A 13,580-nucleotide genomic window follows, 5' to 3' on the forward strand; every position below is an offset into this window, starting at 1 on the left:
TTAGAAAAAATTGATGAATACTTTTTGTTTTGATCTTTCTGATAGACTGTCAAATCGAAATTTTACTACTTAACATGTAAAAGTGGTTAAAAATTCCAGTTTTTTTTTACCTAAATTATCAAATTCCAGGTTTTTTTGCAACCCTGTATTTTTGACGTTTATTTAGTTTATTAACTGAAATACAAAACCAATAATTTAAAAATTCTACATCTACCATTCTAGGGATAATTTTTTCAACAAACCACATTAGATAACTTTGTTTATGATCATGCTTAGTTATATAACAAAAGACAGTTTTATGATGTAAAAGTTTATTATCCTTCAAACACATATATAATCACTACAACTTCAGACGGTAAAAGGTAATAAACAAGTTTGTCAATAAAAACAAGAGAAGATATAATGGCATGACAAAAAGATAGAGAGGTCAATATAAAATTCGTACGCCGGTCCTAAACACTTTTTATGTATAGTTCTAAATAACTTTATTTAACTTGATACTCTGCAGCGTTGATTTGAAAAAAAAAAACTAAGGGCTCGATAAAATTCCGAATAAATTGCGAACGACAAAGCTAATAATACCTTTCATTTCACAACCGTGTTAACAACCAGTTTGAAAAGCCGGTTGCTTGTTTCACAGACTGTCGTTATAGATCGAGCAACTTCAAAGTTTGAGGGCAAAATGAAAGTTTTCAGCTGATCGTTTTGTTGGGCAGTCCGCATCTGAATGGCCTGACGTGTCTTGGTTTGCGAGGCTGGCTGCCCCCACTTTCCAACACAATTATCAGCCTGAGAATGCAATCGTGAAAATTTGGCCGCGTGAAAAATAAACAAGAGTTAAGATGATGTCAGAGTTGAACGCACCGGTACGATATGAAGTTTATCTGGTAATATACAATTTTTAAAATTAACTTTTAGTTCACTGATAGTTGAAACTTTCCCGGAGCTGAAGAGTAGAGCTGGTATACATAAACACGACGAAAGCCCAAGATAACCCAATTGAAAACTTACAGAACGCGCACAACAAATTGAAGCAGCTGAAACATTCAATTTATCACCGCAACTCACAACCGGAATTATTAGCAAACAGTGAAGTGGCAACTCACGTCATCATATTAGCGTGACGTGGGGCGCGTCGCGACGAGAAGCAAAAATATCAAATGTGACGTCACAAACGAACGGGATTGCATCAAACAGAGTTACAGATGTACATCAAAACTTGCATTGTAAGCCGAAAGAGTTAAAGTTCATTGAAACTTGTTTTTAAATTAACTTTTCAAAATAGCAGCTTTTAGCAACCTGTGAAAGAATGACGCTTGAAGTTATCAACTTAGTATTACTCGTGTGCAAATACCAAATCTATTGAGCTTTGACGAATCACAAACTTAATTCATGACCAAAACAAAAATAAACCATGATTCTGTTAGAAATATATATAAAATTAAACTTTTAATCAGTACGAAAATTATAAATTTGTTACAAAAAATACTATAGTTTACTAGAAGTGTTCGAAAGTACAAAGACATGATTGAAAGGGGACATTGTCTTTTTTTTCTTTTGGGGTGGATAGATAATTGTAAAGACAAAATATGAAACTCAAACAAGGCTGCAAGGTGAAATTTGTAGACCTTTGGATCACGAAACCTGCTTCTAAAAGATATTTTTCTACTATATATGTATATATTGCGAATCCGTATTGCTTGCCCGCACTTTAACAAGTTTGCTTCTCGTTACGGCACACATTGCAACAAGCAACTTTTACCCTAGATACACAACTTTGAAGTTCTGCATACGAAATATTTTACTTGCAAGGTAGTAAAGTCGACGACTGTGGAGAAATATTTGATTGTTAGCAAGTTGTGTTAGGACGACAACTTTCCTTCATTTGTGACATAAAACTGTGGTGGATGAAGGCAGAAAACTCACAATATATATACTTGTTTTTTATGTACAACACCCCGTATAATAAATCGTCTCGTTGTAAAAAAAAAAGAGTAGCAAAACTATATATGTAAAATAAAAACGCGCACACGGAAATCATAGTAAGATGGGATAGAAGGTTGCAACTCTGATTCAATGCATTGACTTGGCATGTGGATGACACGTTTTGTGATGAAAACGTTTTTGTTATAAAGGTACGACTTTTTGGCGAGTCGAATAATTGAACCGCATAAAGACTGGTGTAAAACGACGCCTTTCTACGTATTTACAAGGCTCAAAAAGGAAACGCAAGTTACATTTTTCAGCTAAAAACTTGTTTGTACTCGCGCACAGTCTAAAATGTAAATTGACTAAAATCATAATCGAAAAAGTTAAAAGCAAAAAGGAAAATAGCTGTTAAAACTCAATCACAAGCTCATCGAGAATTGTGCAGTGGTGTGACGTCACACAGCGAAAATGTACGAGGGCGCGACGTCGCGTTAATTAAATGGCAAAACTTGGATTAAAAACGATTCATATGTAACGACTGTTGAATAGCAGGTCGTCGCTTTTTTTTTTCGAACACAGATCACATCATTTCGTTTTGAAGAAGGTCGTTTGGGAGGAGAGAGTGGAGGGGGGTGTCTTCCTGCTGGGCTGTTAATTTAATTTGTTTAGTAAATGCATAATTTTTATTTTAAAAAAATAGTGATTTAAGAAATAAGGCTTGGAGTAAAAATAGTACTTAAATATAGTATTTAAATTTCTTTAACAGTGATGAAACAAAATAATATTTTAGGTAAAATTAATTTATACAATAACAACAATAGTAACAATAAAAGTAACATAACAAATATAGTCGGAATAAAGTTTTAACACAAAAACATCTGTGGTATATATTCCGATAAGCTTAGCTAATCAGGATCTCCAGGATTTAATGCCTTTTAACGTTACATCTTAAATATAGTTATACACAACATAACACCAATAACATAACAGATTTATTACCTGATTGAGGTTGTCCCTGCTGCCACGGTTGCCCTCCTTGCTGCTGCCCCGCCTGTTGACCCGACTGCTGTCCCGAGCTCCACTGCTGCTGGTTCCACATCTGCTGGTTGAACCCGCCCGCTCCGCCGCTGCCCTGCTGCCACGAGTTGGCGCTCTGACTCGCCGCCTGGTTGTAGTTTTCCACCTGCGTTTCAAAAAAACAATAAAAATATTCAAAACTATTTAGTGTAGTTTTCCTTCTGTGAAAATTTTATGAGTTAATTATAATAATCAAAAAGTTAAAATTAATTATAAATAATTAGAAAAATATTTTTGATAAAGACAATAAACAAATTATAATAAAAAAATAAAACTTTTCTGATTTATAAAAAAAACATAAAAAATATTAAAACTTAATAAAATGGTAGAGATTAGAGAATGAGAAAAAATAATATTCCAACTGTGCTTTTTACAAACAAGTTTCTTCAAACAACCTCGCTATCTGAAGCGATGGAGGTGAGGATCATGAACTGTCCGAAGCGGTGGAAGTTCATGCTCTTCTTGGCGTTCTGCGCCTCCATGGGGTTGCTGTACCTGGCGATGGCCGTGTTGATCGGGTAGTGGGCGGTGAAGTTGACCAGCTGGCCGAAAGTCTGGCACAAGTTCCTCACCTCTTCCACTTCGATCTGTTACGTCACAATATCACACTTGTGAATTGAATACTTTACATTTAAATCTTAACTTATAATCATTGATGATTGTAGCAATGAGCTACTTGAAACATTTGCACTGTATTTTAACAATTTTTTTGTTTTAAATAAAGTATTTTGAAGCGCTTTCAAGCGGGCTCAGTGAAGGTTTATTCAGTTGAGTAGATCGAATACTATTTTCTTTAAATTTATATATTTGTGTTTTATCACTTATTATATTACTTATTAAACTAAATTGATCAAAGTTATCAACTTAATTTAAGTATCATTAATAAAAACAAACCCCCTGCATAAAGTTGCTGATGATCATGCAGCATCCAGTAGCATTCGCGCCCTGATTACTCCAACCTGAAATATTCAATTTAAACTTAACTGTAATACTCGGTAGAGTTTAAATTAGTAGATAAACAAGAAATTTTGAGTTTTGGAAATTAAAATTGTAATGAAATAATGAATAAATTTTGAGTGTGGGATTTAACTAGGCAAAAAAGTAGTAACTTTATAAATTTACATATTTGTTAAGAAAAAGACTCAAATATGAAAAAATAAACACTGTCAAGTTTAGTTGGATAAAAGCTACAGATTTTTGTATGACCTAAAAAGGAATACTAATGTTGCAAAACTTGTTCGATAAAACTTATTACTTGAGAAAACATTAAGCTAGCAGCTAGTTACAGAATACTTTTCTTTAAATCTAGTTTTAATTATTTAACTTACTAATTTACAGCATTTATTTTTCTACTTTGACAACAATAAACTGAAAAAAAACTTTAAGCAATTTCAAAAAATAAAAATTTTATTCGGTTCTTTCAATATTAAGACTACAGTAAAAGATTTATAAATTTAATAAACAAAACTATAAACTCACCTTGTTCGTTAGCAGATGCGGTGGGCTTGGCCTGTGGAAATAAATTAAAAAATATTTATCATTGTTTATTAAATCAATTTTTTAATTAATTGCAAATTAAATCAATAAATTGTTTTGTTTTTAAAATTCGAACATGATATATTGATGCAGGTTTCAAATTAGTGAATGATAAAGCACTTTTAAAAGATAAACAGGTAATTAATAAAACAAGTATTTTTATGTAATGTACTTAGGCAGTAAAACAAAAATTGACAAGATATACATTTAAATTTAAAGTGCTGTTAGAATTTACTGTAAAAAAGAATACACAAAACTTACAAAAAAAAAAGAACTTATTTTTATTTGTACGACTCAAAAATCTCATGAAGCTTTTTTATTAATTTATTACTAACAAGCTAAAATATCATAGGCACAAAGTAGTTTTCTATACACTAAAGAAGAATTATTTGTATGGTTCAATTTATTTAACAACATCGCAAAAAAACAATGAACAATATTAGTTAAAAGTAAACCTTTACTATTACTAATTGTAAACCTAAATGAAGCTAGTGCATCCAAAATTTTCATTAATATGCAGTTATTTATCATTAATTATTAAATTATATTTCACCTTTATTATTATTGCAAAATTGGCAGGCAAACTCCTTAAAGGTAAATTTCAATCCAAACACAAAATGTTCTCAAGTTCTCACAAGTAGCTAAAGCGGTGAGAAAAAAAACAATTTGAAATATTATAAATTTTACATTAAATTCAAACTATTTCATATGTCAATACTTTCAGCTATTTAAAATTTAAACAGTATTTTTAGGACTCCCCAAGTTGGTCGAAAACTCCTGGGGTAAGGGGTGACTAGTAAAGGAGCCATAAATTGAAACTCACACTAGATATTCTGGAGTTTATAGTGAAGAGAAAAAAACCGTCTTAGCCGTACTTATGGGTAGTTTTGAAACTTATACTAGACATAAGGAAATAGTTTTTAATCATTACTGTACCATGGCTTCCCAAATTGGGCCATAATTCGAAGCTTTTATTAGATAAGTTGATGATGAAGAGCAAAAATGTCTGAAGGCGCATTTTTTGAGAACATTTATTGGAGGTGTCTATAGCTTTATATTTCATTAAATAATTTTAAAAAACCCTGATGAGAACCATAACTATGTATTATACTTAACTTATAAGCTTAATATATGAAGAAATAATAAATCTACTTCAATATTTTATTTAACGAATAAATAAATGGCATCAACTTTTAAATTAAAAACCAAAGCTAAATATCTATATAAGTTTTACATTTTATTTCAGATTGAAAGTTGTTCATGGAATTAGTTGTAGTTTATTTATCAAAATATACACTGTATAGTTTCTTTGTTTTGATATAAATTTTGAAATAACTGATTCTTAAGTAAAAGTTACTCATATTTTTCTATATTGATAGTTGCTTCCAAAAATATTTACACTAATAATCCTAATAAATACACCAAAGCTCTAATTTCTGAATTTCTAAAATACAAACACTTTTTAAAACATTCTGGAACGCCGTGTATCTTCAATAAAAACAAAAAATAGTTTTTGCTAACTTAATTTATTCAATTTTTAACAAACCCAATTATTGATATAGTTGTTCTTATTGTTACAAATTGATATTAAACTGAAAATTACTGGATTGTATTAACACAAAATTTTCTTTTTACTTTAAATTCATCAAAACTTTTGTGTTGGTTTGATTTAATATTCTTAATAGATCATGGTTTCTAAGAAAAAGTTTTGAAAATTTCTTACTAGATTACCTAGTTAAAAAATTGAAAATCTAACTAGACAGTTATAAACATATACTTTTCATTTGAAACTATTTCGTAAACATGAAACTCTGCGGACTACAATATCTAGAATTCAACATTTGTTTATGTAAAACTATGCTTTTATCAACATAAGAAGTTAGTATCCTATGACAAGAAATCCTTTTAGACCAGGATTTTCTAAACCTCTAGTCTGCAACATTTTTGGCTATCAGGAAGCATTAAATAGCAAGGTGGCGAAATAGTAAATGGGTAATTAAGTAGTCGAGAGGTGATATCTAATAACAGCTGTTTTTAATTTTTCTGCGAAGCAGCGGAAGTTTGGGGAACTCTGTTTTAGTTTAACAGAACTACACACATAACATATTTTAATGAAAGGCTGAAATAATCTAAACTAGATGCAAATATAAAAATCAAGCAAGCGATGCATATTTAAAAGATCAAGAAATTGATTGTTTAAGCCGTGGTTTCCCAAACTGGGCTAAGTGGCACCCTTAGGGGCCATTACAGAAAACTAGGGGATGAGCAGTTAAGGGGCCATGAGGTCATAATTTTTAACTAACTTTACATATTCTGGAGTTGTTGATAAAGAACAAAATGAGGTATTAGGCATTTCTGTAAGTAGTTTTAATAAAATTTGTTCAATGGGACCATAGCTTTTATTATTTCTTTAAAGAGGGCTTCTAAAAAAAATTTGGGGGACCCTGGTTTAAGCTAACAATTAATTATGTGATGCTACTTCCGAATTAATTAAAACACAAAAGATTATTATCAGTACTTTTTAAGGTTTAATATTTACATTTAAAAGTCTAATTAACTTATATGAATCTTAATCCACATCCTAAGAATTGTCAATAAAACTTAGTGAAGTCAAGGAAACTACTAAATTTTTACTAAGCCAAGCGTTGGCTTTTTGAAGTACAATGTCAATGCTTCAAAAAAACTTATGTACTATGTTTATTTCTTATAAAATATTAATTTAAAAATCCAGACCATTTCTGAATTTTACCGCGAACACATTCACCTGTGGTTGAAATGCAGTTTTATTTCTTTACACTGAAGTCTTTCGTGTGAACAACTGTAATTGAACAGGTCATTGCGCCGGTATAACTAAATTGGTTGGTTTGGGCATATACATATTATTTTTCGATTAACTTTTTCTGGTGAAACGGTGAATAAACATATACTACTTGCAGCTACTGGCGATTATCACATAACATTCAAGTTTTAACAATAGCGACACAAAACAAAAATTAATCATTTTCAATCAAAGTATGACTGAAATAAAACATAAAGTTGTAGTAATTGAGTTGTTAGTTGTTTCATGCAAGAAAAACATTTTTCAGTAGAAGTAGTTTTTTTTTTGTACATCTACCATTTTCATTTAGTTTTTATACTTGCAAAAATTAAGCCTGTATCTTAAAATTTAATGAAATATCACGACAGCAAATGAAAAAATATAGTACTAGTTAGTTAAATTGTAAAAAAACAACAAATTAATTTTTTGGTTTATTAAATCAATTACTATGTTATTTAAATTTTGTATTTAGCATTTCATAATCATTTTCAAGTGTTTAAAATTCATGAGAAGCATCAAAAAGTAAGGCATAATTGTTTAGACTTTCACTAAAAAAAAAACTGATATTTGAAAATAAATCATTATAATCAGACTGATTTTGGTTTGGTTTAAACTTGAAATACATTAAAGAAACCATTATTAAAACACCAAACGTGATTACTACCTAAGCTTGCCTTGGCGTAAATAAATGTACCATGTTAGCGTTTGTCATAGGTAATAGCAATTAATTAAGTCTTGAGTGTGGAGCAGAACGTTCCACTTTAATTAACACTTGGAAAAAAAAAACTTGGGAAAAAAATAAATGCCAAACTTGATGATTTTTTTACAACTAAACACGGCGCGCGAAATTATCTAACTGGGCATGCACAAATCACTGCGGATCGTAACCCACTTGCTCCTGCTGCTGCGCGCCCTTCGAATCCATCTGCTTCATGAGGGCGGGGGTGATGTTGGGGTCGTTGTCGGGGTCGATCTGCGTCGTCAGGCCCGACCACATCTTTCCGGGCAGGAACTCCGGCACGCTCACTCCGTTGTCCAGCGTTCTGCAATTTATCATTTGCTAATACTGAAGTTTATTTCAAAGTGGCGGTTATGAAAGTTATGCTGTTTTTTTTTTTTGCAAAAATAGACAAGATTGTTTAGGGCAGTAAAGTTTCAATGTTCGATTTTTTGTTTACAAACAAAATGAGCTTGACCTTAGGACTTGTGAAATTTTATACATATATATTAAAACAAACAACTCTATATACTTAATTAGTTTCAAACTTACTTGAAACCAAAAATAAATAATAATAAAATTATGCATTCTTTATTTTATCAAATACTTTATTTAAATAAAAGACGTGTTCAAATAGTAGAACTTAGTCTTTTTTAATATATAGTCAACTAATTAATCATTTCCATTGCCCGCAAAAAGCAAAGAAAGTCATTTTATTTTTTTGTTGCACTCAAAACTACCATAAAAATAATATGCAGTACTACAATCTATATACTTAAATATAAAACTAACATGGGAGAAGCCGGGTTTAGGGAATTTACTGCCTGATCCTCCTTCAGCAATTCAGCATTGGCGGCGCCTGTACAAATTATATTTGAATAAATTACAGTGCATCCATAGCAAATGGGCAAGTGTCAAATATGCACAAAGATTAACTTTTGCTTGACGTCATATTTGCATGAGGTGTCACTTTTGCAGGGGTTATTTTATTTTTGTTTTTATTTTTACTATCAATGCTATCCTTAACCCTTACAATTGGTCGCTTACTTATTTCTCAAGTTTTTCCTTCTTTTAATTTATTTTTTTAAGCTTATTCCAAAGTGACTCTTTGTGCAAAAATGTCTTAGGCATAATAGATCCTTTCCCATAACAAACACATATACAATTATTAACTTTAAGCATACAGCAATGAACCTAATAGATATTTGCTAAAATACGTTTTAGAGTGTTTCTACAAGTAACAATGAAAAATTTAGGAAACCTTCGTTCGGCTTGCTTGGGTCGGGAAACTGCTGCTTCAGCCTGCTCATTTCATCTTTCATTTGCGGCGGGTTGCCTCCCCAACCTCCCGGTCCCCCCATGGCTGAACTGAAACATAAATGATTTTTGAAAAAACTATATAAAAAATAAAAAAATTTCAAAAATTCTAAGCAATTGCTCCACATTTTTCTAAGGAAGATATTAATTATCAACTAACAAGTTGCTTTGTGTTCGGACTGGAGGCTGCATTCCTTGATTTTTAGGCATAAAATTGGGCAGTGAAATACCAGCAGACTGCATGAGTTGCATCTTTGCGTTCTGTGGAATATTAACATAAATGAACAAAACTAAGCATGATGTTTATTTTGAAGAATTTTTGATTAAAATCTTAATTATAATTTTATCATCTTTATAACTACTTGATAAAAATAACTAGACCTCCATGCTTTCATCAATTTCCTTTAGTCTGTCTGTTATTTGCCTAATCATCATTTGGTCAAGGGGGCCTTGGACCTTTAATTATTATCCATAATTACTTTTGTTGTTCAACTTACTGTATTAAATTCATTTTCTTTTTTTTTTAATTTCCAATTAGCTTTACTAACTTTAAAATTCAAACATATTTATACACTACTAATCTAAAATATAAAGCTAAGGTTAAATTCAAATAAGACTCACAAGTCGCGACTTATTGCTTTGCTGTTCCTGAGCAAGGTGTATCCAATTTCTCAAATTTGTAATGAAACGTTCGTTATTCTGCCAGTTTCCTTGGAATAAAGCATGTGGCATTCCAGCTTTTACTGCCTGTGTTTTAACAAAAGTAAATATATATAAACTTGAGATACATGCTAAAGTAAATTGCAGTCTTTTTTTATGTTATACAGTTTAGAATAAACATAATTTAAAAAAAAACATTACTGAATATAATTTTGTAATTACCTTGTAAAAAATTGGTTCAACATAAAAATGATAAATTGAACAAGTTTGGTTTCATATATATTACAATGCTTTTAACTATCTTTAGTTTAATTAAGCAACTAAACCTGTTCCATAAGCTGATTAGGGTGAACCATCTGATTTCCAATACTTTGATGCCTGTTCATAGATGCGTTATTGCCCATCATACCTGTTTTTAAAAATAATAGTTATGTTAAATTATTTTACATATCATAAATTTGTTTAAAATATAGCTATAAATAACCTTTTAATTATAATTAACAAAGCTGAATATATAGTATACATAATAATTATTGGACCTACTTCACTAAAACTAAGATTAACTCACCATATTCAGGCATATTTCTATTACCAGGTCCTCCGTACTTCTGCTGATTATGAGAACCCCATGTGGAATTGTCGTGGTAGTTATTTGGCCCATTCCAATTGTTTGGTTGCTGAATTGATTTGTTATTCCAAGGACTGTTTCCCTTCCAAAGATCTTGCTGTCTATTTTTATTCCAATTATTATTGTCATTCCAATCATTACCTTGTTTGTGATGGTTAAGACCGCCCATTTGACTTTGAGTATCCCATTTGTTGTGGTTCATATTGTGGCCACCAAAGCCCATACCTCTGTTCATTGGTCCACCTCCCCACTTTTGGTTGTCATTGTAGTCTGGTGGCTGACCCCATTGAGAAGTTCCGTTGTCAATGTGTCTTGAACGCATATCATTTCTACCATAGTTATCAGTAGCTGGGTTGTTCCACTGATTTCCCATGTTACTGCCATAGTTTCTGTTGTTCATGGAATTGTACCTTGCTCCACCATGCATTCCCATAGGTGGTCCATCCCATCTGTTGTTCATACCCTGGTTGTTAGGGTTCCACTGGTTGCTACCACTATTCCAGTTATCTCCACCCCTATGATCATTTCCCCATTGTTGGTTGTTTCCATAACCACCTGGACCATGGTTATTAGAGCTGTTCCAGCTGTTTCCTTGAGCGTTGCCATGCCAGCCTGAGTTGTTTGACATCCTTCTAGAATCATTCCATCCAGAATTTTGCATCTGTCCAGAGTTTCTTCCCCAGCCATCAGTACCGTTTGGGTTCGGAGGATAGGCAGCAGAGTTTTGAGAGCCAGGTCTTATAATGCATGATTGGCTTGTATCCCATTTAGTTTGCTGATTCACTGGAGTGATACCCCAACCCTCATGCATGTTAACTAATCTAACAACAGGATCAATTTTTTCCTTTGCATCAGTTTTTTGCTGCATGTCTGGTTTGGACTCAACTGCAGCTTCATTTGGTTGCTGTGGAGCAGGCTTAAGGTCATCTGAGTTTGTTGTTTGAGTTGGTGCTGCAGAAGTGTTGGGGTTCTCTGTGATGTTTTGGTTGTTAGGCGCAACAACTGCAGTCAGTTTGTTTTGACTATCTGAATTGGAAGTTGGAACAGCAGGGTTTTCAGAAGAACTTTGGGGGGTTGAAGTCTGGGGGCTTTGTTGGTTGTTAGAGTGGTTCCACTTTTGTGCTTGTTGTTCAGAAGATCCCCATGCATTAGTTCCATTGTCTGCTCCACCAGAAACTTGCTGAGGAGGCTGAGGTCCCCAACCTTGCTGAGAAACTGCGTTTGGTCCCCAACTCGGAGTTGTGGAGGAGAGCTCCTGAGAAGTTTTGTTGTTCCAGTTGAACTGAGGGTCTTTGGCGTCTTGCTGCTTTGTCCAGCCGCCTTCACCCTGTTGTCCAATTTGCACATTGGACATCATTTTGTTGATGTCGTTCATGTTGTTTATGCTGTGATCTTTGATCTGCTGCTGAGACTGCATTTTGGACCAAGAGTTGTTTCCGTTCCAGCCCTGATCGTCAGGAGGTGCGTTGGTGGTCGACTGCTGAAAACTGCCATCATTTGATGGCGGCCAGTTTGTAGGATTGTTACTCATGATCTAAAAAAAGCTTTTGCATTTATCTGTAAAAAAGTTTTTTGGATTTAAGCAAATTCTAAAATAAAGTTTTTTTTAAAATTGGTCATATAATAGCAAAATATTGAAAATGAGACAAGTAAATCTCATTGAAGATCAAGAAAAAAAAATTAAAGAGAATTTCAAAGAAATATAAATAAACAAACTAGTTTGAGTATTCTGAAGTTTATTTTACTTCAAACTAGTCTGAGTTAGCATGAGTCATCCTAAAAAATTTTAAAAACTCAAACTAGCATGAGTTAGCTTGAAAGTGTGGCAACCATCTTTCTACAACACTAACTTCTTTTAATCAAATCATCTTTGTCAACAACTTAAAAAGTTTTTTTTTCATTATCCAAAAAAAAACTTTAAATATGTCATACCAAGACAAAGCTACATTAAAATCAGAAACTAGTTCTGATTAAAACGAAAATAACAAATTTAATTTTATAATTTTTTTAAAACTTTTTTTGTTTATTTACAACCATACACACAACCTATTTTGTAGAGTGTAAACTAACTTAGTATACTTTTTATAGATTTCTTATGTTCAAATTAACTTTTGAGACATAGTCTGTTCAAGTAAGAAAGTACAATAGGTTCTACATGGGAGGAGAAAACTGTACCTACTCTGGTTAATATCAACTTATCATTAAAAATTTATCTTCCACATTTTTGAGATAAATGCCTTGAAATTTCAGTATATCAATATTTGAAAAAAATACATGTTGTAACGATTGTTTTTCATTCAATTTCAAAGGTCAGGGTTGACAGAAATTTTTGGCATGTTTTTTCAGATTCTTAAATTTTTTCCAGAACTTTAAAATTACTTGTTTTAGAGTCTATTCCTAGTTTAAAATTAAGTTTGAGGTAAAATAAACTGTATTAAGTAGTAAAGCAACATTGAAAAGATATATTAAAGCTTCTTTAAATGTGTTTCTAAAGAAAAAAAATATATATACAATAGATTTTTGTGTCAAATTGGAATCTTACAAATAAACATTTAAAAGTTGTTATTCTTCTAGGTTTTCAAGGTTTTTAAAAACTTCTAAGAATCCAGATTTTTCCAGGTTTTTTTAGCCTAAATTGTCAAAACTGAGGTTTTTCCAGGATTCCAGTTTTTTGGCAACTCTTAAAAATGTTTAAAAATATTGCAAAAAAAATCCTGAAAGGTTGAGATATTTATCTCTTAAAATGTAGGAGATTAACTAATAACAATATTTATTTATATACCTTTATAGTTTTGTTATCTCATGAGGTAACTTTTGTACATTGATCAGCTAAAATTGAATATATTATTTAAATATTGAAAATCTATAAAAAGCAAAATGTAGCTTAGTTAAAACTG

General features: G+C 31.8%; 1 protein-coding gene across 1 annotated transcript; it reads right to left on the reverse strand.

The window, feature by feature from the left end:
- Window positions 1–300: 300 nt before the first annotated feature.
- Window positions 301–12,236, reverse strand: LOC145841972 (uncharacterized). Its single transcript, XM_082949292.1, has 13 exons — window positions 10,624–12,236; window positions 10,382–10,464; window positions 10,017–10,142; window positions 9,777–9,851; window positions 9,556–9,656; window positions 9,340–9,446; window positions 8,871–8,937; window positions 8,253–8,403; window positions 4,486–4,516; window positions 3,901–3,965; window positions 3,402–3,593; window positions 2,929–3,112; window positions 301–2,577 (listed from the first exon to the last, which is right to left on the reverse strand). Exons 1-13 carry the CDS (start codon window positions 12,212–12,214, stop codon window positions 2,510–2,512), a joined length of 2,841 nt encoding a protein of 946 aa, XP_082805418.1. The 5' UTR covers window positions 12,215–12,236; the 3' UTR covers window positions 301–2,509.
- Between the last annotated feature and the right edge of the window lie 1,344 nt (window positions 12,237–13,580).

Source organism: Thalia democratica, chromosome 8 (assembly GCF_965202585.1).
Source record: "Thalia democratica chromosome 8, ktThaDemo2.hap1.1, whole genome shotgun sequence".
NCBI classification, from domain to species: Eukaryota; Metazoa; Chordata; class Thaliacea; order Salpida; family Salpidae; genus Thalia; species Thalia democratica.

Excerpts from the sequence above, each read along its gene's own strand:
- LOC145841972 (XM_082949292.1), bottom strand. The coding sequence starts at position 12,214 with ATGAGTAACAATCCTACAAACTGGCCGCCATCAAATGATGGCAGTTTT. Across the intron at positions 10,465-10,623 it reads TAGAAATATGCCTGAATATG|GTATGATGGGCAATAACGCA; the intron begins GTGAGTTAATCT and ends TTTTAAAAACAG. Across the intron at positions 2,578-2,928 it reads GCAGGGACAACCTCAATCAG|CCCAGCAGGAAGACACCCCC; the intron begins GTAATAAATCTG and ends TTAAATTAACAG.